This window comes from Apteryx mantelli, chromosome Z, assembly GCF_036417845.1.
Source record: "Apteryx mantelli isolate bAptMan1 chromosome Z, bAptMan1.hap1, whole genome shotgun sequence".
Lineage (NCBI taxonomy): Eukaryota > Metazoa > Chordata > Aves > Apterygiformes > Apterygidae > Apteryx > Apteryx mantelli.
In genome coordinates this window covers 56,924,487-56,948,206 of record NC_090020.1, presented here as the reverse complement: position 1 = coordinate 56,948,206, position 23,720 = coordinate 56,924,487, and the positions used below count along the sequence as shown (strand labels likewise).

Below are 23,720 nucleotides of genomic sequence, written 5' to 3'. Positions count from 1 at the left end.
ATTAAAGAAAGAGGGGAGCTCTGTGAAAGACTTCAGACTGTCATGGGTCTGATACTTTACATATTTACATGACAAAGTGATTGACATATATTAATTCAGCCTAACTTCATCCATGTTTATATTCTTTTATCATGAACAAATTCAAAGCAGTCCAGTTCCCTTGCATCCACTTGGTTTCTAGCTCTGGTTTCTAGCCTTAAATATTTGAAACTGTCTAGGGAAAAGTTCCTTGTGCTAAAGGATAGTTAATACGATTTTGACACTAAAATCTAACCTTTTAACTGAGTGATCTGCATGTTCAGATTTTCCACAGAAGGCGCTGGTTTGTCCTTGTGTTGGCTGTTATTCTTTTTGCCTGCAGTGGTAATATCTGTGCACTCTGTCTTGTCACCTGCATCTCCTTTTTCTCCCAGCTATTAGCCTGTGTCTTGCAAACAAAATAAGAGTGGGGCATTAGTGACTGACCTGCCTTATCAGATTTTACAGATATATGGTAATCACTTAGGGTAATTAGTAAGGTAGTAATTATGTTTTTGTGTGTGGAAACAGTCGATGTATTTGTGAATGGATGACCTCTAACTGATAAATCAGGTCACAATGCATCAGGATTAAAAAAAAAAAGTCTAAGATCTGTAAAGCTGAAGATCAGTGAAGTCTTACATATTTTCCAAATTTTACTAAAGCGTGTGGAAGACAAAACTACAGAAGCTGATACTGACAAACAAGGAAGAATTGGTTGAGGATGTGAAAACTGGGGGCAGCCTTGGCTGCAGTGACCATGAGATAGTGGAGCACAGGATCCTGAATGGAGGGAACAAGGTAATAAACAGGATCACAACCCTAGACTTCAGGAGAGCATGCTTTGGCCCATTAGGGATCTGCTTGAAAGAATCACATGGGATATGACGCTGGATGGAAGAGGGCCCCAGGAGAGCTGGTTGATCCCCCCCCCCCCGAGATCACCACCTCCATGCCCTCAAAAACGGTCCATTTCAATGAGCAGGAAATCGAGCAAAGGTGGCAGGAGGACCTGCATGGATGAACAAGGAGGTCCCGCCTAAACTCAAACATAAAAAGGACACCTGCAAGAGGTGGAAGCTCGGATAGGTGACCCAGAAGGAATATAGAGATGCTGTTTAAGCATGCAGGGGTGGGGTTAGGAAAGCCAACATCCATCTGAAGATGGACCTGGCGAGGGATGTGAAGGGCAACAGGAAGGGCTCCTACTGGTGTATCAGCAGCAAAAGGAAGATGAGGGAAAATGTGGGCCCACTGCTGAATGGGGTAGGGGACCTGGTGACAAAAGACATAGAAAAGGTTGAGGTACTCAGTGCCTTCCTCACCTCAGTCTTTACTGGTTAAGATTTGCCTTCAGAAATCCCAGCTCCTGAGACCAGTGGGAAAGTCTGGAGAAATGAAGACTGACTCCTTGTAGGAGGATCAAGTTAGAGAACACCTAACACTTACAAGCAAGTTGCTGGGACTTGATGGAATAAGCCCCATGAGTATGGAGGAAGCTGACCGATTTCATTGTGAGGCCACTCTTGATTATATCTGAAAGGTCATGGTGATCGGGGAGGTTTCTGAGGACTGGAAGAAAGTAAATCTTCCCTACCTTCAGGAAGGGCAAGGAGGTGGATCTGGGTAACTAGAGGTCTTACCTTGATCCTTGGGTATGTGATGGAGCAATAATCCTGGAAACCATTTCTAGACATATTAAGGAAAAGAAGGTGATTGGAGGTAGTCAGCATGGTTTATGAAGTAGAAATCAGGCCTGACCAACCTGATAGCTGACTACAATGAAATGACAAGCTAGGTGAATGAGGAGATAGCAGCAGATGTTGTTTCTTTGACTTTAGCGAGGCTTTCAATACAGTCTTCTGTAACATCGTCATAGGCAATCTGATGAAGCACATACTATGTAAGTGGAGAGCGCAGTGGGTTGAAAACTGATTGAACTGGGCTGAAAGAGTTGTGATCAGCAGCATGAGGCCAGTCACTAATGGGTCCCCTGAAGTTGACACTGGGGCCTATACTGTTTAATTTCTTCATTAATGACTTGGATAATGTGACAGTGCACCCTCAGCAAGTTTGCAGATCATACAGATTTGGGAGAAATGACTGATGCACCAGATTGTTGTGCTGTCATCAAGAGGGACCTTGACAGGCTGGAGAGATGGGCTGGCAGGCATCCCATGGAGTTCAGTGAAGAAAAATGTGAAGTCCTGCACCTGGGGAGGATTAACCCTTCACCAGTACAGGCTGGTGGTCAATGCCCTGGGAAGCAGCTTGGCAGAGAAGGACCTGTGGGTTTTGGTGGACACCAGTTTGGCCATGGGACATCAGTGTGCCCTTGCAGCAAAGGTGGCCAACAGCATCCTGGGCCATATTAGGCACAGCGTCACCAGCAGGTCGAGAGAAGTGATTCTCTAGCAGGCCCTGGTGAGGCCTCATCCAGAGTGCTGTCTCCAGTTCTGGGCTCCCTGGAGTAAGAAAGACATGGACCTACTGGGGCAAATCCAGCAAAGGGCTGCTAAGATGATTATGGGACTGGAGCATCTCTCATATGAAAAGAGGCTGAGAGAGCTGGGACTCTTCAGCCTGGAGAAGGCTCAGGGAGAGATCTCATCAGTGTGTATAAATACCTGATGGGAGGGAGTTTGATGGCGACAAACTCTTCTCAGTGGTATCCAGTGAAAGGTCAAGAGGCAACAGGCACAAATTGAAATACAGAAAACCATTTAAGCATAAGAAGAAACCTTTCTACAGTAAGGGTGGTTGAACACTGGAGCAGGTTGCTTAAGGAGATTGTAAAGTCTCCATCCTTGGAGATGCTCAAAACTGCACTGGACACAGCCCTGAGCAACCTGCTCTAACTGACCCTGCTTTGAGCAGGGGGTTGAACTAGATAATCTCCATAGGTCCCTTCCAACCTCAGCTGTTCTGTGAATCTGTGAAAATAAGTTGAACTTACTGAAGATGCAGAGTTATTTCAGAAGTCTTGAAGTGTGTGAGGAGATAACTATCCATAGCAAATAATTATTCATTTACCCCACTGCTTTTTTGTGTGACGGATAGATTTGATAAATAGCACCTCCTCTGCAATATCAGGTTAGCTACTGTGTCAAGGGAAAGGATAGGAGAAGAGTCAGTTTAAACAGGCTTGTGTTTGCTTAAAATGCTATTCTATTTCCATTGGTACAAACACAATACATTTGCAGGTTTACGTCTCAGTATGAAACAATCTTCAAAGTAAGACACTTGTGTAAAGAAATATAGTTATAGTTTTCTGAGGTGGTTACACTTTTATTTATTTATTTTTATAGGGTCACTTGCAGCTGTGTGGAGGATTCTCCCTTGCCCCTCCCTTCCAGGCTGTCACAATCTAATTTCCTTTTCCACATTTTGCTTTCTCAGATGCTGGGCAAATCTTCAGAAAAATGCTGAAAGTGTCTGTTATCTAACAGGGATAAGTGACAATCTAGAGCAATCTTCCTCAGAAGATTGGTCACGTAACTAGAAAAGGAAATACTTTTGTGAACCAAGTAGAGAATCTGAAATACTGTACTGTACTAGTAGGCTATACATTAAAGCCTGGATTGTGTTACACACACTACATGACCTTTTTTAGAGTCTTTGTTTAAATCTGCCTGTGCAAGAGACCTGGCACTCCCAGTAGTGTCATTTGTGTTCATTTCCAAAGGAATGGAATAAGTTTCTTAATAGACCTGATCTAATGCAAACTGGACACATCGCCCATTTAGTGGGCCTTGAATTTTAAACAGTAAAACATGGATTCATGCGTCTCTGGGTATACCCTTTGTTTTTGATTTGATGATCTTATTTTGTTTTAAGATTGCAAGTTAAGAGATTAGAGAAGCGGATCAGGAATATGTGAGTGTGTTGCATGTCTGCTGTCTGGGGTTAGATTACTCACTTTCAAAGAAAACGGGGGGGACAGCAGACTATTAGTTAAAACAGTCCTCTTTTTCCATTGTAAGGTTAGTGTTATAGAATAACTTCAGGCAAGCAAAATTCTGGGGTGGTAGTAATAAACCACTTTCAGGCAGGAAAGGGCACAGAACTTAATTATTATGAAGAATCTGTATTCAGCAGCTTGAATGAAGCATCTCCATTAGTATCTGGCACATAGATATGTCAAGAAAAGAAGAGACTCCTTTAGTCTATCCCTTGAAGTGTGTGTGTGTATGTACACACATGTACATGAGTATTTCTCAATTTTTTTTTCTTAGTGTCTGAAGCTGAAATTTCTAGGGAAGCTGCTGACATGGAAATGGATAGAGAAAAGTATGTTGAGGAACTGAAGAACGCACTGATACTTGGAGAAGAATCAGCTGGCAAATATAACTTTGCTGTTTCTAGAAGTGAAGAAAATACAGAGTGTCATTTCTGCTATGAAAAAAATCTGAAGGATGTTTCTGTAAGTATAGTTAAACTTTAAGTGTAAGAATGACCTTCTGAGTATGCTTCTATATTTTATGATGTTCTCTAAAATCAAATAGACATGGGATATGCCTTTCAGTTGAATGAATATTGTGAACTCCAGTATGGGCCAAAGTAAAAACAAGTTTTGGGGTTTTCTAATAAAACCTGAAATCAACAGAACTATTTTTGTTACCTTTTTAATGATGTTGAATAGGAGTATTACTTCCATAACTTTAATTTTGGGTTATGTTTTCTGTAAGCAAGGTATGCCTAAATGGTGGAGTTGCAGTTTAGTATTAAACTGAAATGTTCCATAAGCTGTAACTTTCATCTTTTTAACTCCTACCTTGAGATGAATTTTCCCTTTTCTAATCCTCACCATCAACATATACATTTTTGATTTGCTTGGTTTTTTTCCTTTCTCCCTATTCATCTAAAAAAAGAAATTTAGAAATAAGATTACTTTCAAATGCCAAAACAAAATTTTAAAATCTGTTTTTCTATTACTTTAATGTGAAAGGTAACACTAGAAAGGTTTCATTCTTGAAATGGCATTAATTCTTGACTGGGAATGAAGTTCTATGGTGGTTTCTTGGCTGCAAAGGAAAGGAGCTGCTTTTAAAGCAAGAGAGAAGGTAGTATAGTTTGTAGACACCTTTGGCTGCCACCGGTTGTGGTTTAGTGTTATGGCTTTTTGGGGGGAGAAACTAGTTTAAGGAAACTCTGTTTGTTCCTACTCTTTCTTCCCCCCAAAACTGAAGATGTGCTTGCGCCAAGGTTTGTCACTGCTTCAGTTGTGCTAGGGCAGCTGTTGGGGTGACTGACCTCTCAGCCACATCAATGAAATAATCTGGGCTTAAAAAGGAATAGCTCTTTTGGCTGAATCTTTGCACAGATCTAGTTCATAGCACAGTTTTGCAATCAGTTGCATTGGCACCATTGAGGGGAAGTAAACTGTGGTGGTGAGATAATGGAAACAAGAGACTGAAGACAAAGGAGGGTAGGAATATCTTTTTCCTGGAAGAAAAAAATCTAGCATGGAGCTGTGCCTGGAGGCAGTCAAAGGTGCCTAAGGATTGCACTACCTGTTAAAGTTTGCTACTTCAGACCACTGTTGAAACAAGCTTTGCTCCTCCTGTGCCAGGTTATTTTTGGGAAAACAAGGAGAGTATCACCTTTCAAGTACCTAACAGAGGTGTCTGACTTAAAACAAAAACCAAATCAAAAAAACTCTCACCTTCTCTGGGATACTTCTGTTGAAGTGAAAGGTGAAATTACTCTTTTCTCTAAACTGGAAATAGACAAAGAATGCAATATATGTATGGATAGAAATTGAAATGAAAGTATGTGGGTTTTTTTATGCATATGTATCTTTTAAAAGGGATGAGGAAAAATTATTTTAGATTACTTTAAAACAGCATTCATACTACATAATTTTGAAGCAGCTCACTTGGATGTTATGTTAAGAGTTTGCTTCCCTTTAGCCAGTGGAGAAAGATTCACTGGACTTGAGTTAGGCTTCTTAAAAGGTTACTTCAGTATAGGCATGTCTTTTTCCTTGTGCTGTATAGGAAACAGCAGGACAACTTGGCTCTTAAGTTGCCAAGCGTTAGGTGATATGAGTCTTCCAATCTGCATTATCAAATTTTCTGTGCATTTACCCAAGGCCTTTTGGGCTCTATGCCTGCTGCTCCACGCTTCTTGGGAGCACACAGGGCTGAGTCCTGTTCGCAATGAGTCATGGTCAAAGTGCTATATTACAGTAGTATCACAAGGTTAGGACCAAATTTTACTTAACAAATATGAACAGTAATTCTAACAATCCTGGTTTTCTTGTCTGTGTAACACATAATATAGTCTAAATACCAGACAGATGAAATACATACTGTATTTTATTAAGGGAAAATATCTTCATATATGTAGCTCCGCCTAATATGTTTCCATCAATTAAGACTTACCAGAAACTTAATTCTTATGAAAACCTCTTTATGTCAATTTAGGAAAATTATAATCTGGCCAAAGTAGTTTAAAAAACAAAATGTCCTGATTTAAAAACAAAATGTCCTAATTGCTAGGCATGCTTTCCGCATTGGGTGTCAAAAGAGCGCTTTTAGGAAAGATAACTTTTCTTGGGTGAAAGCACACCTTCCTTCCCTCTGCTAGTACTGAATTAATGCCTACAAATAAATGGCCAGAGCCTTTGTCAGAATTACAAATAGCTTTCAGGTATATGATGGAATGTGTTTCAAACTTTTGTAAGGTCTCTGTGAAGGTACTCATGCTGTATATCTTCTGGCATCAGATTAGGAAACTAATCCTGAGCTCTGAACATCCAGAGGGCTGAAATTCAGCTAAACGCACATTTCTTTTCATTTACTGCAGATGAAACCTAGAGAGACTATTGTGCAACTTAAACTGAGTATTTAAGTCGTGTATCCCTTACTAGTACTTACTATTCTGAATGGATATTTGTCTTTACATCTTGTTTAGCCTGTATGGATGTTCTTTTTCTCTTTTCATACTTCAAAAAGTGTGTATATGCATAAATTAAAACCTAATGTTATTTCCAGTCTTGGGAAGAGCACTTTTTTGAGTGTTTAAAATGTACTGCATTTCTTTTGTTAGATGTACTACTTAGTCAGAGGGAGATGTGTGAGTCTTCATGTTCGTATTTTAAAATGTGGGCGTAAAGGAAAAGGAAGCAATCAGTTCCAATTTTGACAGTAATGCGCATCATACTTCTTGTAAATTCCCTGCTTCTCCTCTTCTACCCCCATTATGCCATCAATCATCGCTGTGAGAAAAGACCATTAAATTATCAGGAACAATTAGATTGCTATCCTTAAACCAATGTAGTTTTATCACTTGGTGTATAACAAAGGGAGAGATTATGGAGAAGGATGCATGAAGATGTGGCTGATTGGGAGTTCGAATACTGAATGTTTTGGTTTGTCTTAAATAATCTGGTTAACGGTTATAAAATCTTCTGAAATGGATTGGTATACTTTGAGCTATAAAATGGGTATTTAGCTGTGCAGCTACCCATTATTGCAAATGCACATTTTGGTCACTAATGAATACATAGGATTTCATGCGTTCTTGGGGGCAGGGGATCATACGTCTTTTGTTAGAAGCGTATGCATAGTTGTATGCACAAACTTGGTGGTGGTTGTTGTTGTTTTTAATTAGCATTATTGAAACCTACTTAGAGCATGGGTGTTGAATTAAACTGTGGGTAACAGTCACCTATGCCCATCCGCTTGGCCAGTAATTTCCAGTGCAATGCTCTGACATACTTCTCCATCCAGTCCAGATAAACCTCTAATTCCTATCAAAAGTAAATTATAGATTTCCAACAAAATCATTTGCCTTTGTTCTTCTGAATATATCACTGTTTCTTGTGAGTTATGTCCTGGTTTTCTTACTGACAAGTGGTACTTCCTGGTCTCTTATTTACAAATGATATGTACACACCTTCTTGGCCAGCAGTTATATACATAGTATACCTGTGAGGTATAGCTTATCACAAAAGATCTGATGTGTATGACCCAACTGGAATAAGCATAGTAAAAGCACCTCAAAGAATTTACGGTTACCGTAGAACAAGTTGCTTTTTATTCTGTCTGGCTGTTAAGAAATCCATATGATGCTTATTTTTAGATACTATAGTTTATTTAAATACTTTCTTTGTGTATTTTTAATTACCAGTAGTTAATGACAGTAAAGTGTTTATTTTTGTTACTTCAATTTGCAAAGTGAAAGTCAGTGAGAAACTTAGCATAATAATAGCAACAAAATTCCAACTTTTATATAATATATCCTTGTGGGAGAAGCATACTGCTACAGTGCTGCACCATCTTGGTGGATCTGTTGATCCCTGTTCTCCAAATATCTACACCTATGAAATACCCTCTGTAGGTGCTTAGTGTGCTTTATATATAAACTAGGCTAAGTTCCTATTCTAGCAAATAACAAAAGCTTTCATATATTAAGTGGTAAATTGTCATGATTTCCACTATGTTAAGAACTTGGTGCTTAAAATTTTAAGCATAAAAATGCTACTCTTATAATTTAATAATTATCAACTGATGTGAAGTAAAGTTAGTTATGTCACCACTGTCATCTGACTTCCTGTTGATGAGGATATTTTTCAGTTTGGTAATTATCAGTATTCAAATATATATATTTTCAGGAAATTGGTGAACACATAGACTTGAAATACTGTAATTGCTTTCAAGGTCTTTTTTTAACTGTGCTTGCATATTTGTTTTCCAATTTACTGGTAGCGAATTTCTGTTGGTGACTTTGGATTAGTGACTGATAATAGTCATTTAATAATGATAAAATAAGATACTGAAATTTGTTTTCTATAAGTGTACTAAAGAAGATGATATTCTGAAATGATTTTTACCTTCTTTGATAGCAACTTGCTAAAAAAAGTTTACTTAATCTACTTTCCTAAAATATAAAGCTGTACCCAAAACTGTACTGTGTGGTCTGCAGGAGTGCAAATAAGAATAACGGAGTGACTTTAAGCAAAGGAAAATATAGGCATATTATTAAGAAATATTTTCTAATGTCAAAATCTGTTCTACTGTTGAAGTGTTTGCCAGAGGATATGGTAGCAGCCCCATTGCTTCAATTACTTAGAACCAGATTGGACAAGAGTGGAAAATACACTATAAGTAACTATCCTGTTTGGCAGTATGGTACATTAGATGACCTAATAAGTGACTTCTATCCCCAAAATCTCTGATTGCCTGCCCAGTTTACCATTGGCATGAGCTCCCTCAGACTGTGGTGCAATGAATATCTTCATCAAAGAAGTAATATGCACATCATAACTGCCCCCCCCCACCAAGTTAGTGGTTGAAGAACCATAGGATAGAGGATGTAGTCTCTGCAAGTTGCCTCGTGCAAGCAGGTTCATCCTTCCTCCAAGTGCCACAGGTTGTGTGTTCAAGGCTTGTTCTGTCTGTCGCTGTCTGGGTGGGATGTTTGGCAGTGGTAAATCTGACAGGTGATTCCACACTATAACAATAAACACTGGCATTGTAAACATCTTCTTGGTGAAGTAAACTTAAAAACAGGTCCTTTAAGTTTGGTTTGGTATTCCTTCCTAGCTGACAGGGAAGAATAATTGTCCTTTATTTGCTTATGGAAGTAAATAAATTTAGAGATTAAAAACTTGTCTGTGGTTCTCAAAAATCGCTTCCCCTTCTTTTGTACTGGATCACTAAAGCTAGAATTAGCTTTGTTAGCCACAGCCCTACCTTTAAGACCTTGGACACCTGAAGCAATTCAGGAGGTCTAAGAGGGCAAGCTGCAGTCAAATGTGAAATCCCTATGACAGTTTTTGTATAGCTTTTGCCATTGGCATAAACAGGGATCAGGAGAGTCATTTACAGCATCTGTGTGCATGTCATTCAGAAGACTAGAGCTGACAATCTAATTCACCTGTTTAATTGATGGAGAGGAAGGTTCCTCACAATAACTGATGTCTACTACCAAAGCTAAATGCTTAAAACAAATGCTGCGACTACCTCAGCACTGTTCAGACTGGATGATGCTAAAGCTGTATTTCCAAATTACTGTAAAGGTGTTAGATTTAGGTAGTGAATGGGGCTGCTTATGTCCTGATGTTTCTTTGAATGGATGACAAACTTCCCCAGATAACAAATAGTTCAAACCTGATTTAGAGGAAATATCTATCTACTATAGATGTTTGTTTTGCAGTGTCATCATTGCTTTTTTCTAAAAAGTACCAGAGTAAGAATCATAATTTAACATAAGGGAAAGCCATAGAATTTTAATACTTTCATACTTAGTCTTTTGAAACAGTGATCAAAAGATATATTGGTGTCTCAAACTTCTGGAAGTATTTGTTCTAGCTGCATCTGAGCCTGATATAGGTGAGCCTGAAAATCATACCTTAAAATATTTTTAATTTGTTTTATGATTTATCTTCCTTATGACAGGTGGCTTTGCCATAGGGCATTCAACACTCTGCCCTTAGGAACTGTTTTTAGGGTGGCGAGGGCAAAGTAGACTGTGAGTCCCATTAAAATAACAATGGGTTTGGTATACAGTGGGACTTGTGTGTCAAGCCAGCTGCAATGCAAAATGGGCCACACACACAGAGATCTCAGTAAGGGGCCATTGAGGCTCGGCCAGCTAACCTGCTGCCACCTAAACAAACACCATCACAGAGTCAGTGATTTAGCGCTTGATCTAAGTAGGTGACCACTTGGAAGTAAATCTTTCCAAGTACTTTAGTGAGTAAGTCCACATATAATAAATAATGGAAATCCAGCAAGATTTTTTGTACTGGCAATTAAATTGATTAAATGGCCTTTGATACTCAATTATTTGAGTGCTAGCAGTCATCTTTTTTACAGTAATGTGACAGGCATTGTGTTTCTTTTCCTTTCCTTTTTGTAAGAAAACTTGTAAAATGGGGAGATATTAGCTTAAATTCCACTGTAGATGCACTACTCTCTTACTAATTAAGTTGATGGAAGAGATGCAGCTATTTTTCTTCAGTTTCCTGTGGCTGCTTTTCCATAGTGAGTTGAGTGAGATCATTGTAGGTTTACTACAATTTAAAAATACTCTGACAAATTCATGTTAACCAAACTTTATCACAGCATACTGCATGAGTAAAGTAGAATCGGTAGAGCTCTCTTTGCTTTTCAAACTGTTTTAGTTCAGTTTGAATAGTTACTTTGCTCCAAACTACTTGGGATATGTTGTTTGGATAACAAAGGTCACTGAGAGTTCAGGTTGTTTCCCAGGCTATTTAACTAACTGCTCAATTAAAAAGGAAAGAAGAAAACCTTGCAGGAAGATGGAATGATTAATTTGTAGGTCAGTGTAAAGGCAATGATTCTTATATATCATTTATATTTGCATACTTCAGAATGTAAGACAGTACAGTTGAATGAGTTTCTCAGATGCTCAGTTTAAGAATAGCTTGTTAATGTGCTGAACATAACAGAAACATAAGTATATTTTTTACGTAATCTTAGACTTCTTCCCATCTTGCTTTACACTTATCTTTACTGACTCCTCAGATCTTATAGGTGCATTTTAAATGTAATGGGTCACTTAGTAGCCCTGATGTAAGAAAAGCTTTAAAAAAAATTATGAATTTCTTTCTTGCACTATTAATATGTATACAATATTTTATAAAAGTTCTGTAAAATTAGACTATGCTATTTTACTTGTTTGGTATTTGATTGTAAATTTTTTTCCTGGTTTTGGGTGGTGTTGGGGGAAAGTACGTTTAAAAGTATTAGTAGTGTATATCTTTTAAAATGGGGGATTGTTGAAAAAGGAAGAATCAGGTGCTGCATACTCCTTGAGTTTCTCCCTACCTGTTTTGACTTCTGGAATTCACTGGAACTATACTGTCTGACAGTTATCCTTTTTCTCACTAGTGATGTTATTGTACTGTTTCCTCTCCCCACTCTGAATCCCTTCAGATTGTCCCATTTTGGAATACTTGCTGTGCATTTCAAATCTCTGTGTAGACATCAAGGCTTTTTTTACTTGCACAGCTGAGTAAAAATGCTTTCATTTTAGGAGGAAAATCTTTAAATCATTGCATATTGACAAGTCTTGGTTTCCCAAGAAAAATATAGAGGACAGTAGATACTCTGGAAAAGAAATTGCTCAGTGTGTTGGGTTTTAAAACTTCACTACAAGACTAGCCCTGTTTTCACTGTAAGGAAGAACAACAGTCAAAGCCTGAAAAACAGCAAGCATCTTATCTGCATTTCTCTGCAGACATGCTTCTGCAGCTCCAAGGGAGGCATTTATCTTTCTACCCTAACAGGCACAGGAAAGCCCTTAAGCTCAGGATAATAATGTTTTGTTAAATTTTGCATTCACTAAAATAGAGCATTTACCTGTATGAAATGTTGAATGGATATGTTTTAACCCTCAAAGCTTAAGTAAATGTTTCAATTTAATTTCAGCACATATGTATTAGCTCTGCTACAGGTACATACCTGAAATTTTCTTGAATAAAAACAGAAGAATAAATTGCCTTTCACTGGGATGTAGAGTATTTTTAAAAATACTTGGAGATTAAAAAATATGTTCATATAATTTGATGAGGAAATAAGGTAGCAATAATACTTGTAGTGAGGAAGGTGTTATGCTTCTTACCTTAACTTGCAGTGAAGTCAAATACCTTGTCTTTGCTTGCTCACTTGCTTCATGAGGTCTCTGTACATTAGTAACCGACATAAAAATAAGGCTTGTTTAGAGCACTGATAGCAGGGTCCTAACTTCACTGCCCAGTAAACAGAGGCCAACTGTATTCTGGGGGCATAATACTGTTCTTATTTTGCCACCTCATTTTAAACCCTCAGCTGTCTTGTCTGACCTTATTTCAAATATTAACTACTGCCCAGTAGATATCAGAGACCATGTGAGGTGAGTATATTTTTCATCAGTGAAGACAAAGTCCATGGCTTTTTTGACTGAGATGTAAAATTTTAAGCCAAATTGTATAGGTATCTTTTTAAAAAAATGTTGGTGACTCAAAACACCAAACACCAACTGACTCTGAGTTCAAACAGTGGCCTCAAGTGGAACTCTTAACTACAAAACTGCTGTTTTTATTTTGCTTTATTTGCATCAAAGTAGCCCTTAGGAATGTGGTGCCATGTGGCACTGAACAGTGGCTGTGGGAGAGCAGCAAGGGCAGGCTGCTTGGTAAGAGAAGGCGAGCTGGGAGCTGAGGGGGACAGCAAGGCTGCTGGGGGCAGTCCCACAGTACCCCCGCAAGAAGAGCAGAGGAGGACCAGGAACTGCAGCCCAGTGCAGCCAGGAGTCCAGACCACCAGAGCTGAAGCTTGGAAGTCAAGCCCATGGGTTGAGGTCTGGATCAGCGAGCCTGTGGCTGGGCACAGGCATGACAGTGATGCAGCTCAGGCAGCAGCTGAAGGAGAGAGCCTGAGCTCAAAGGCAGCTCCTGAGCAGAAGTGGGGAAGCCTCTGCTGAGGCTGCTCCAGCTTGCTCTTGAGCAATGCTTCCTTTGCAGCCATTTGAACCAAGAGACTTGGACAGCTGTATAACATCAGAGCTGGCCTTGGGCACAGGCAGCTGACTCCTAGGAAAGAAGGGGGCCCTGATAGTACCTGCCAACAATAGAAAAGACAGTCTGAATAATTGTCTAAAATATTCAGTTCCGCAGAGAGCCTTGTATGTTAATTGTAGACTTCATTTATTGAAACCAATAGGGTTTTTTGTATGCTCAAAACTTAGCACATGAGTAAGTCTAGATTCAGGATGCAGGCTTACTGTTCTGGAAGAAGATACGGAACTAAAAATATTTGTAGGCTTAATGCTAACAGCAGCAAGCCTGAGATTTCTGGAAGTGTAGGTACCATATTTTGGAAACTGTGATAACTTGCAAGTGGTTCAGAAGCAGTACTTAAACCTAAGATTGCCTGACACTTTCTCTTTTAACACCCTATTTCTTATAACTTCACTGAACCGTCTGCTTTCAAGGATGAAGTTTTCAAAATGTCCCTGAAAAATAGTCCCCTGTTTTGTGAAGAAGAACTCCTCTTTTCTATGTTAACAAACTGGTATTTTTTTTACAAGCTGTAGTAATTCTGTGCTTTGAAGCAGAGATGTGAAATTGTTTTTTTGTATCAATGATGTACCCCCTTCTTTCATTAATCATGAAAAGCCATGTGCATTTGGGTATGTTTCTAAGCCTTTCACATGTTCTCTGTAATGTTCTGGTTTGACTACTTCATTAACATACGATTCTGTGTATTTACTGGTTCCATACATCCTGATTCTGTGTATTTACAATGTATTTCTGACTCTTCAAGTTCTCTAAATGATGAGACTGAGTGTAGGCTGAGACCATAGGTAGAGCATTATTTTAACTTTTTAACCTGACTTAAACATTTGGGGGGGAAAGGGGGAGATGGAAGGGGAAAGAAAAAATATTGAGATATCAGAAGGGAAAGAAAAATTACATGAATCCGTCCTCCACTCCTCCAATAACTAACTGCATGCTCCCATCCAAGAATTGCTGTTATGGCCTTTATTTGCAAATAGCATGCATTACATTGAAATTTAGAAATATAAATTTCATCAGACTTAGTCTGCTATATGCTAGCCTCTTACGTGAGAGAAAGTCCTATGGTGTGCAAAGTGATGCTTTTCAGTAATGTTTTCAATCAATAAGTAGACTTTTATTTTAGTTTTGCTTATCTATTTTTTAGATATTTTCTTAACAGAAGCTGTTTGAGTGGCTGGCATAATTAAGTACAAGCTATACTGCAGTTTATATATATGCGTACACACAATAAACACACATACACAGATAATAAGTATGGGTTAATGTGCCATTACTCTGAACCTATTTTGTTTTTCATGTAAGAAAATAGTGAATAAAACATTCTTTATATACTGAGTGATGCTTAAATTGTATTTCCAGTTTAGCTACTTTTGGATGAAATTCTAATTTAGCTGAAATGACAAAATACAGAACTTTACTGTTCCCCCGAAATTTCTAAGTTGTCCTAACATTTTATACCAGTTCTCTGTGCAGTTAGGTGATTGCTATACAACTCAGTAAGGCAATAGGAAATTGGGGTTCATGACTTCATTACACTAATGTTGCCTTGCAGTTTTATTTTGTAGCTTTTCAGCTGTAATTAGAATGGGATTTTTGTTATCTGATGTGTAGATAGCCTATCATGCAAACAGTGTATGAATGGATTTCACTATTTATCTGGAATAAATCTAACCGTACTCTTTCACTCTAGCCTAGTTCTATACTTTCCTGGGAATTATTCAGTCTAGAGGAGGAAAGTGTTTATGAATTATCTGTAGCATTTACAGACTTAGTTAACTTGAGCTATTGATTACCAGCTACAGCCAGAGTAAAAATTCTGGTCTAAGTAAGGTCTTCGGAGATTAACCCTAAAGTAATGTGGAGGACTTGGAAGTCCCTTGGTCTATAGTTGGAGGAAAAACTGTGAGCTAATCTGGCCTTTACAAATACTATTTAATTATTTAGGATTTAAAGTATTAGGCCAAATAAAATCCTCTTGATCAGGCATATCATGAGAGCATGTTTTGTTTTAAGTAGCCCAGAGACAGCTGATTATTTTTAAAAGGTTTTCTTGGGCTGACAATTAAAAATAGATGTTACTGTCCTCTTGTGCTTTTCTGGGCTCACAAAGGAGTTAAAGCAGTGTAGTCTTGCTGCATGCTTTGAGAAACTGATTGTGAAAACATGAGCAGCCATTCACCATTTCAATTTTTTGCTTTTGTCAGTGTTACTCAGATTTTACACTGAAATACATAAAGCAATGAAGTTTTGAGTCACGCTCACGAATAACAAAATGTTGTTTAGAACATAGTTCAAAACAGAATGTTAAACAGGAGTGTGAATTATAGCAAATCACAAGTTGAAAGATTTTTTTGAAGAGAAATTTCAGGAATATACATGTATAATTAAATATGAAAGTTTTGTCCTGTGCAATTTGTGGCTATAGAGTCAATGGAAATCATCAAACTCACTGAAAAGCTGACTTCCTTGGTCTGTTTAAACAATGAAGATTTTCTGAAGTAAATTAGCTCTGTCATCCAAAAAAAAAGCCTCAAACAAAAAACAAACAAACCAACCACCAAAACAGTTGAAGGAATCAAGTTTGCAGAATTGTGTATTAATAATGACAGTTGTCTACAAATTATCTAGAACAGTTTACTAAGAGGTAATATTGAGGAAAAGAGACTGCAAAGACATGTCATTCACTAGTATTTATTGTGAAGCAGCTTTCTGAACTGACTGTCCTCTGGGCCTTGTTCCTGGTAAGTTAGCTTGACTCTGTTCTGTGTCATCCATGTGCACTGGGACTTTACTTACTCTCTTTCAGTGAGTGCACTGGAAAGAAATCCATGGCTAAAAGTAAAGAAATAGGAACCATCCATCTGCTCCCATCCCTATTTGACCTAGTGTGGAGATTTCCATATGACTGTTTTCTTTCCAAACATCACTGTCACGGTATGTCAACAATAAAAGATCAGTTTTTAAATACACCCCAACCACGTCCAAAATCTCTTTTAGTAACGAAAAGTTAAGTTTGTGTCTCAGCTTTTTTTTGCTATACAAGCATACAATATTTCTTGTAATAGCTTTAACAATTTTCATGTGACTGAGACCCATTTAAACAGTTTATCTTAATTTCTGTCATCTTTTATGTTTTGTTGTTAGAAAATCAATTTTCCTTATGTCCATCTCTAACAACATATTTTATTTCTGTTCAGTAACAGGTATACTTCATTTTAACTTTGCAGCACCTTCCTGGCAATTCAGGATAAACCTCTACTGTCAAGTAATTGGAATTTTCTTTTGTAGTTTAAAAGTTTAGTTGTTCTTCATGTTATGTTCGATAGTATTTACCATAGGTAAGACTGAGACCATTCACTATGACAAAGTATCTTTTTCCATGAAAGAATCTGAGTAGTTACTAGTATATTTTTCTTACCACTATAATCTTTGGTCCCAGTAGTGGATCTCCATAGCTACTATGGCATGAACATAAAGTGGGTGCTACCCCACCCAAAGACATGAACACGATGGGGAGAAATGATACATACTGACATTTGGTTTCTGGCTTTCTCATGGGGTGGAGGGAAAACCCAGTTATTTAGAGGAGGAGGAAAACAGCAGGATGTTGCCTCCATTAGTAGTGAAACTAGAATGTGAAGGTTTAGAGAGATTTGAGTTGAAGCTGTTGCCTGGTTTACAGGCCTTAATGGCAGATATGATACTGGTATCTGTGTTAATCCAGAGATTAAATAGTTGGCAGCATCTGGAGGAGGAAGGATAAGGAACTGTGTTTTTAGCTATGTTGAGCTTGAGCAGACAACTAGGTGTTCAGGAGATGGGCTGAGAGAGATGAATTTTTGCAATAGAAATGGGACTGTGAGTCATCAATTTAAGGAGCTGAGTTTGTTTGTAAATAACATTATAAAAATTTAAGGTATAGGAAAATAAAGAGATCAGGCTAAACAGGAAGCAAATAATAGAATAGTGAGCTAACAGTTTTTGATCAGAAAAGAGCTCATCTTGTTTTGGTTGTAACTTCTGTTGTACAAGGTGGTATCTTAAACTGACCCTATTTCTATACTTTGTTTTACCTTTATTGCTGTGTGTTTTTATGATTTGGAGCCAGCAGTTATATCCCTAGATTTAACCCATCCTAATCCAGCTGTGCAGTTTAACTCAAGTTTTTCAGACACTACTTATATAATAAATGCAGTGGTTTTTCTGGTGTACTGCCAGTGCTGCGTGTTCATCAAATGTTTAGCAACTGCAGCATATTTATGCCATCTGGGAATGCATGTGCTTCCCTTCCTGAACAATGCTCTTTAATCAAGACCGTTATTATGGAAAGGCTAGAAAGAGCAGTATACATAATCAGTAGAATGCCAAAATTAGAATTACACATACATTTTTCCAAACTCTATCATGTTCCACTTGGAGCAACAAGTTTCCAGAATGTATCACTTTTCTGGAACAAGTACCTTTATCCATATTCTCTCTTATTTCTGTGTGTATTAGTCTAAGTCTAAATCATTTAAAGAATTTCAGGGTAATAAAAAGGAGTCAAGAGTCATCATGGAGAATTATAAGCCTATAGGAATTGTGTCCTCTTTTCTTAGGAAATTCCATTTCTTCCAGGCCTGTCTAAAAAGCAGTGTCAGTGCAACTATTTCGCTGCTGTTGTACCCCTTCATATTAAAAAAGCATAAGCTTTTTCTTCCATGCTTCTTCTAACAATTTCTTGATTCTGTTAAAGCATCACTAGCTTTTTTGTTTATACAGTTGATTTCAAAAAGAATGTGTAGAGAATGCAAATACATTTGAGATGGCATTAGTTCAGTTAGTAAGAGCCAGAAACGGAAGTGATCCTGGTGGCATTCTAAAAGTGTGTGTTCCCAGATGAAATTCAAGAAGCAGGAATACATATTCAGTCACAGGTGTGAAACTGAGCTTGTATGTATTGAATAATATAATTTCTTATGTTTCAGATGCAGAGAGGGCAGAGATCTTCTGCAGTTAGGATGCTTAGTGTATTTCTGTTGGTAAACAGCAGGTGCATGTGAGAGAAAATAAAGTTGCAATAAACTTTTATGCAAAATAAAGATGTTCTGTTTTAACAGTGCTGCTTAAGTTGACAGGTTAACCTTTTTTTTCCTTTGAAACTCATCTATCTATCGATAGTGTGTGAGGGGGAAAAGGTTGTTTTCAGGATTTCTGGTGGTGCTGGATACAGCTGTGCTGATTAATGAATATTCCTGGAGATGGCTGAGAGCACTATACTGGGTCTTTTTTTCCTTCTTGGAAACTGATTTTTTTGCTCCTGATTGCAATTTTAAGGCTTTAGACTCTGGTCGAAATCTAGCACTCTCATCATGGATCACTCCAGATACATATTAACATTTCTCTTACTGCTCTTTCAGGAGTCTCATAGTTCCCTTGTTGAGAGAGACGCTTGGCAGCAGGCCTGTCTGACTATTCGGGGAACTTCTGGACATAACTGTGTGCATTTGAGTTCCTCTAGCGTTCGGAGCTAGTTTAACTGGTGGGTAGGCTTAATGTTTCCCAATTCCACCACACTTTAGTGAGTGGAAGCTCTCTATTTGATTGCACTGCTAATTCAGAGGTTGACAGAGCGTACTTCTGTGGTATATACTTCCTCTTGTATTTACAAAAGCTGTCTTAGTTTCTGATGCATCTTAGAACTTGTTGAAAATGTGGGTATGATCAAATATTTATCAGTCTGGGATTTTCAAATGTTAACTAGTTCTGTTACCCATAAAGAAACACTTGTATTTTGTGGAGTATGAGTGATGTGACTTGGTAGGTTCTGTATGTAAGGCTCAGTATCAACTTGGCATTATATGCAGCAGCCAGTCTTGGTCCTGACCTCAGTTCTATCATTTTCAAAATAAGTTAATGGACTTCCCCTTTTTCTGGTGTAGCAGCCTGTGCAGAGAAGCAAGGACAAGTTTCATCCTCTGGCAGAGCTTTCCTAGTACTGTATATGTCAGTCCTTGGAGCACATGCTTCAAAGTTGTTTGTGTTCCTTCAGCATAGGCTGAGGTTAGAATCCACAATTAAGTCCTTAATTTTTTTTTCTAGATATGTTAAATGTCTCTCCAGTTGTGTTTTTTTTCCTTTCTGAAGTGATATCTGAACTATTAGAAGAGCTAGCCTACCCCACAATTTAGTTTAGGACTTGAAGAGTAACTGCCATAGACCTTTCACAGTGGAATATTAATTCCCCAAATGTAGATCTGTAACCTAACAAAAAAGAATACAAAAGAAAGCATAACAAAATGGTGAAGTGGGTAAGTTGTGCACTTGAGCAGGAGAAATGTTTTTATTCAATAAGGGGCAGCTACTTTAAAAAACAAAACAAAGAAATCCACTAGATCTCAGGTCATGTGCCTTAAGAAAATATCACATAGATTCCACAATGTGTAAGCATTTCCTTTCAGTTACAACTTTTACCTTAATCTGGATCACAAGTTTGGAAATAAATGTTTTTTTCATATGGTAAAGAATTTATTCATATTTGTAAAAACATTTATATTTTATGGGTTATTCAAAAACTAAGGCATAAAATTATTAACACTTCAGTAGTCTTGTGAGCAACAAACAGCCTTGGTGTCTTATTTTCAGTGTCTTTGCAGGGAAAATTGTTAGTAAGAGAAAATTGTCTTTATCATATACAGTTTTTTTCTTCTGATAGCCAGAATGGTACAGCATATTAGTACATGATGGAAAGCCCAGATGTACCAGGCTGTACTGAGCTTTCTCTAGACTTATTTCAGGAGGGTAGTGATGTGCATTGGTTTTTGAGAAGTAAATTTATTTTGCCCTAAGTTTCAATTAAGAATTGACAAAATGTACAAGATGCTGAAGGTGGTTGTGTTTTTTTTGAAGTGTTGGGATAGATAGTGGAAAATAGTTTTATTGAATAGACAAGTAGTATTGATGTAACTAAGGCTCCGAGTATAGGTTTTCCATTTCACTGATATATATGAGCACTTATTCATTATTATTACTGTAACTTATAAAATTTTAGTAGCATTATCCTGGATGGGGAATAAAACTTTTTGTGGCTTGTTTAAGAGAAACTGACTCCTAATGAGTCAAATTGTTTTGTCTTAGTTCCAGGTTAGTAGTCCTTTTGAATGTAGTGGGATTACTCACATAAGTTTTTAAAAGTTTTGACCCATTGTGGAAATAGGATAGTCTATGGAAAAATAAGTGCTTTTTCTACTTCTTAGCATTCAGAAAAATAAACCTGTAGCAGAAAGCTAACATTTTTATGGGAACAAGTCCAACATTAAGGATATGCAAAGTAGACAGTTATTTAGAGTGGAAGACCAGTAGTCAGTGAAGCAGTCCCACTAACATACAGACTCGACCACATAGCTGGTGAATTCTTTGTTTGTTTCTTAGAGTTGCTCTTCCTTGCTGCTAGGACAGATGGTCAAAGTATAGTAATGTGCTTGCTTTTCACAAGTCAGGGCAAGATTCTTCTACACTGTTCTTATTGAACAGCTAGAATTTCCTAGCTTTGCCATGCTCTTTCGGAGAAAAAGGAAAAAAGGCTTTGGTTAGGGAAGAGTAAAAAGCACCAAATTATCATCCTCCTTTAGGATGACTGTTCTTTTCCCCTCATTGATTGCTGAGAAACTCTTATGTGACTCTGCTTGAATCTTTAATGGATGCTGTGCATTTATGGTTTTCAAAATACTATGCAACACAAGGAGACCCACTTCATTCTTGTACTAATTCTTGGAGTTTTTGGGTAGTGCCCAAAAGCAGCTTGTATTTGACAACTACCACAAAGTGACCAGTGTTAACACCCAAGCTAGGCAGCTGCTGGTTTAGAAACTAATCCTGTAGAATCTAATGCAGCTTGGATTATACAATGGCGTTTTTAGTGAAATGTTTTGGCATTTCTGCAGAAGCTCTACTGGAAGCTTGCACAAGTTGTATTTAGTTTTTGAAAGCTATCTTTTTTAATGTTTCCTGATAAATAATCTCAACTTAAGTTTATGTGATATTCTCTTGAAGGACCATACCTTTTAAGAACTGAACATATATTTTTAGTTCAACAAAACAAGAAAGTGAGAGGTGTTACTTTAAGACCACAAAAAAAGAAAAAAAATTGAGAAAGGGGTATTCGATTTGGCCATGGTATAATTGCCATCTTTAAAAATGCTGGGTAGCTTCCATTCTTTTTCATGCATCTGCTGAAGCACTTTGGGATATGTTGTCTTTATTCTAGTAATATTTCTTGAGGGACAGTCTAGCAATAACCTCACAAGGGGGAGAAAAAATTAAAATGGTGAAAAATAATGTTGGGAAGATTTCTTTGAAGTATGGCAAGTGGTTAAACCATATGAATATCAAGCAATTTCATAAATGTTTATTACAAGAGACTTTTTTAAATGTATTGTAATCTAGTTCTTTCTCAGCTGTTCTTTCTTACCGCATTATTGGACTGAAAGTGGGTGGAATCCTGAGAGGCATGACACACCACTTTTTTTGGAATGAGGATATAATGCTTTGTCTATTGCAGTGAATACAGCTTTGTCGTTGCTCATTGGCCAGGGTGAAGATGTTACACCAATGCAAGTGCTCAACAGAGCACTGGAACAGATTGCCCAGAGAGGTTGTGGAGTCTCCATCCTTGAGATATTCAAAAGTCACCTGGACAGGGTTCCGCTCTAGGTGACCCTGCTTGAGCAGGGGGGTTGGACTAGATGATCCCCAGAGGTCCCTTCCAACCTCAACCATTCTGTGATTCTGTGACACCTGGGGCAGTTGTCTGTATTTGAAAGACACAAGCATTTGATGATCTTTGCAGAGAAATCTGTGAGGGCATAGACTAAGTCAGTATGTCTTTTGAGGGTAGGTTAGTAAATAAACTGGTGCAGAGGTATTTGTGGGGTTTTTATCCACTTGAGTGACTGGTATCTTTTAACCAGCATTGTTGCAATCTTCCTGCTTTGGTCAAATTTATGAAGCAACTGCATTATTTTGCTTTTTCTTTGACTTGGCCATGTATAAAACCTTGTGGAGCTATTCCAAATGAGGATATATAACTAAGGGAATATGTTTTAAAAAGTTACCTTGGATAATCCAATCTTTCATCTAATTTATAATCCCTCTGTGTAATCAGACAGTTTAAAATACCGATGGAAGAGTATATAAGTGAAGAAAGAGTAAACACTTGATAATATCATCCCAATACACACCTTCTGTTCTCAGTTCTCCTCTTTCCCTTCCTGTGAAAGTCTCTTCACCCCACCACCAGCCCCCACTTCCCCTGATAGGTATACTTAGTACTTAAATATCTGCATATATTAAGGTTTCAGTGTCCATTTTGTATTGCAGATTAAAGTGAAGGCTAGGTAACAGGGATGCTTGCCTTGGATACTTCCTTTAAGCAGAGATAATGAGCAAGGCTAAATTTTTGTTGATTAAATCAAGACCTTCTAATGAGTTCAGAAATAAGAGAGAAGAGATTCTCTGTATAATCTTCTGTTGAGTGTAATCTTTTCCTTAAGGTAAGGAGAGGAGAAGATGGGATTATTACCTGTATAATCCTCTCCAATCCACTAAAATGTCTTTTTTTGTGTGTGTGGTGGCCTTTCTTTTCTTCCTTCCCTCTCCCTTGTTAGCCTCCTATGTTAAAATGCAGAGATATTTTTGCTTTATCAAGAGACTTATAAAATCTGAAGTTATAAATAAGACATGGTCAGGCTCACAGTGCTTTTTTGCAGCTCTGACTGATTTCCCAAGTACTGTCTATAATGAATGAGCTCTGTGTCCGCTTGAGTTGATTATTTAAGTTAGTAGATCGTTCTGTTACATATCCCACTTGCTGTCTTCAGTGAAGAAAAGTATTGATAGCTATGGAGAGTTGTTTAAGAGAGTGTTTTTTTTCAGTGTTTGTTTTCAAGGATTATCTTTTGATTGCAGTAGATGCACAGCCACTTCATGGGTCCTAAATTTTCCATTCGTTATCGACTTGACACCTCTGGAAGATAGGCCAGATCTTTACTTTCCGTCAGTTCTTTCCCATGGGCATGGAAACTAATTTTAGAACACTGAGTAGAAAAACAGTTGTGTCTTAAAGTTTGAACTGATTTCTTATTTCAGACCATTTTAAGTTACTTGTCAGAATTCTCTTATTTCATTC

The 23,720-nt window shown here is 37.8% G+C and overlaps 1 protein-coding gene across 7 annotated transcripts in view; it reads left to right on the top strand.

The window, feature by feature from the left end:
• The window catches only part of XRCC4 (X-ray repair cross complementing 4), a 196,245-nt gene that overhangs the window by 24,281 nt on the left and 148,244 nt on the right, over window positions 1–23,720 (top strand). For all 7 annotated transcript variants that reach the window (XR_010886987.1, XM_067316288.1, XM_067316286.1 and 4 more), the window contains one exon: window positions 4,254–4,441. Coding sequence is in view for 6 of the 7 variants with exons in the window: in XM_067316288.1 (XP_067172389.1) it covers window positions 4,254–4,441 (188 nt within the window). In the remaining variant the exon portion in view is untranslated. The remainder of the gene's footprint in view (window positions 1–4,253; window positions 4,442–23,720) is intronic.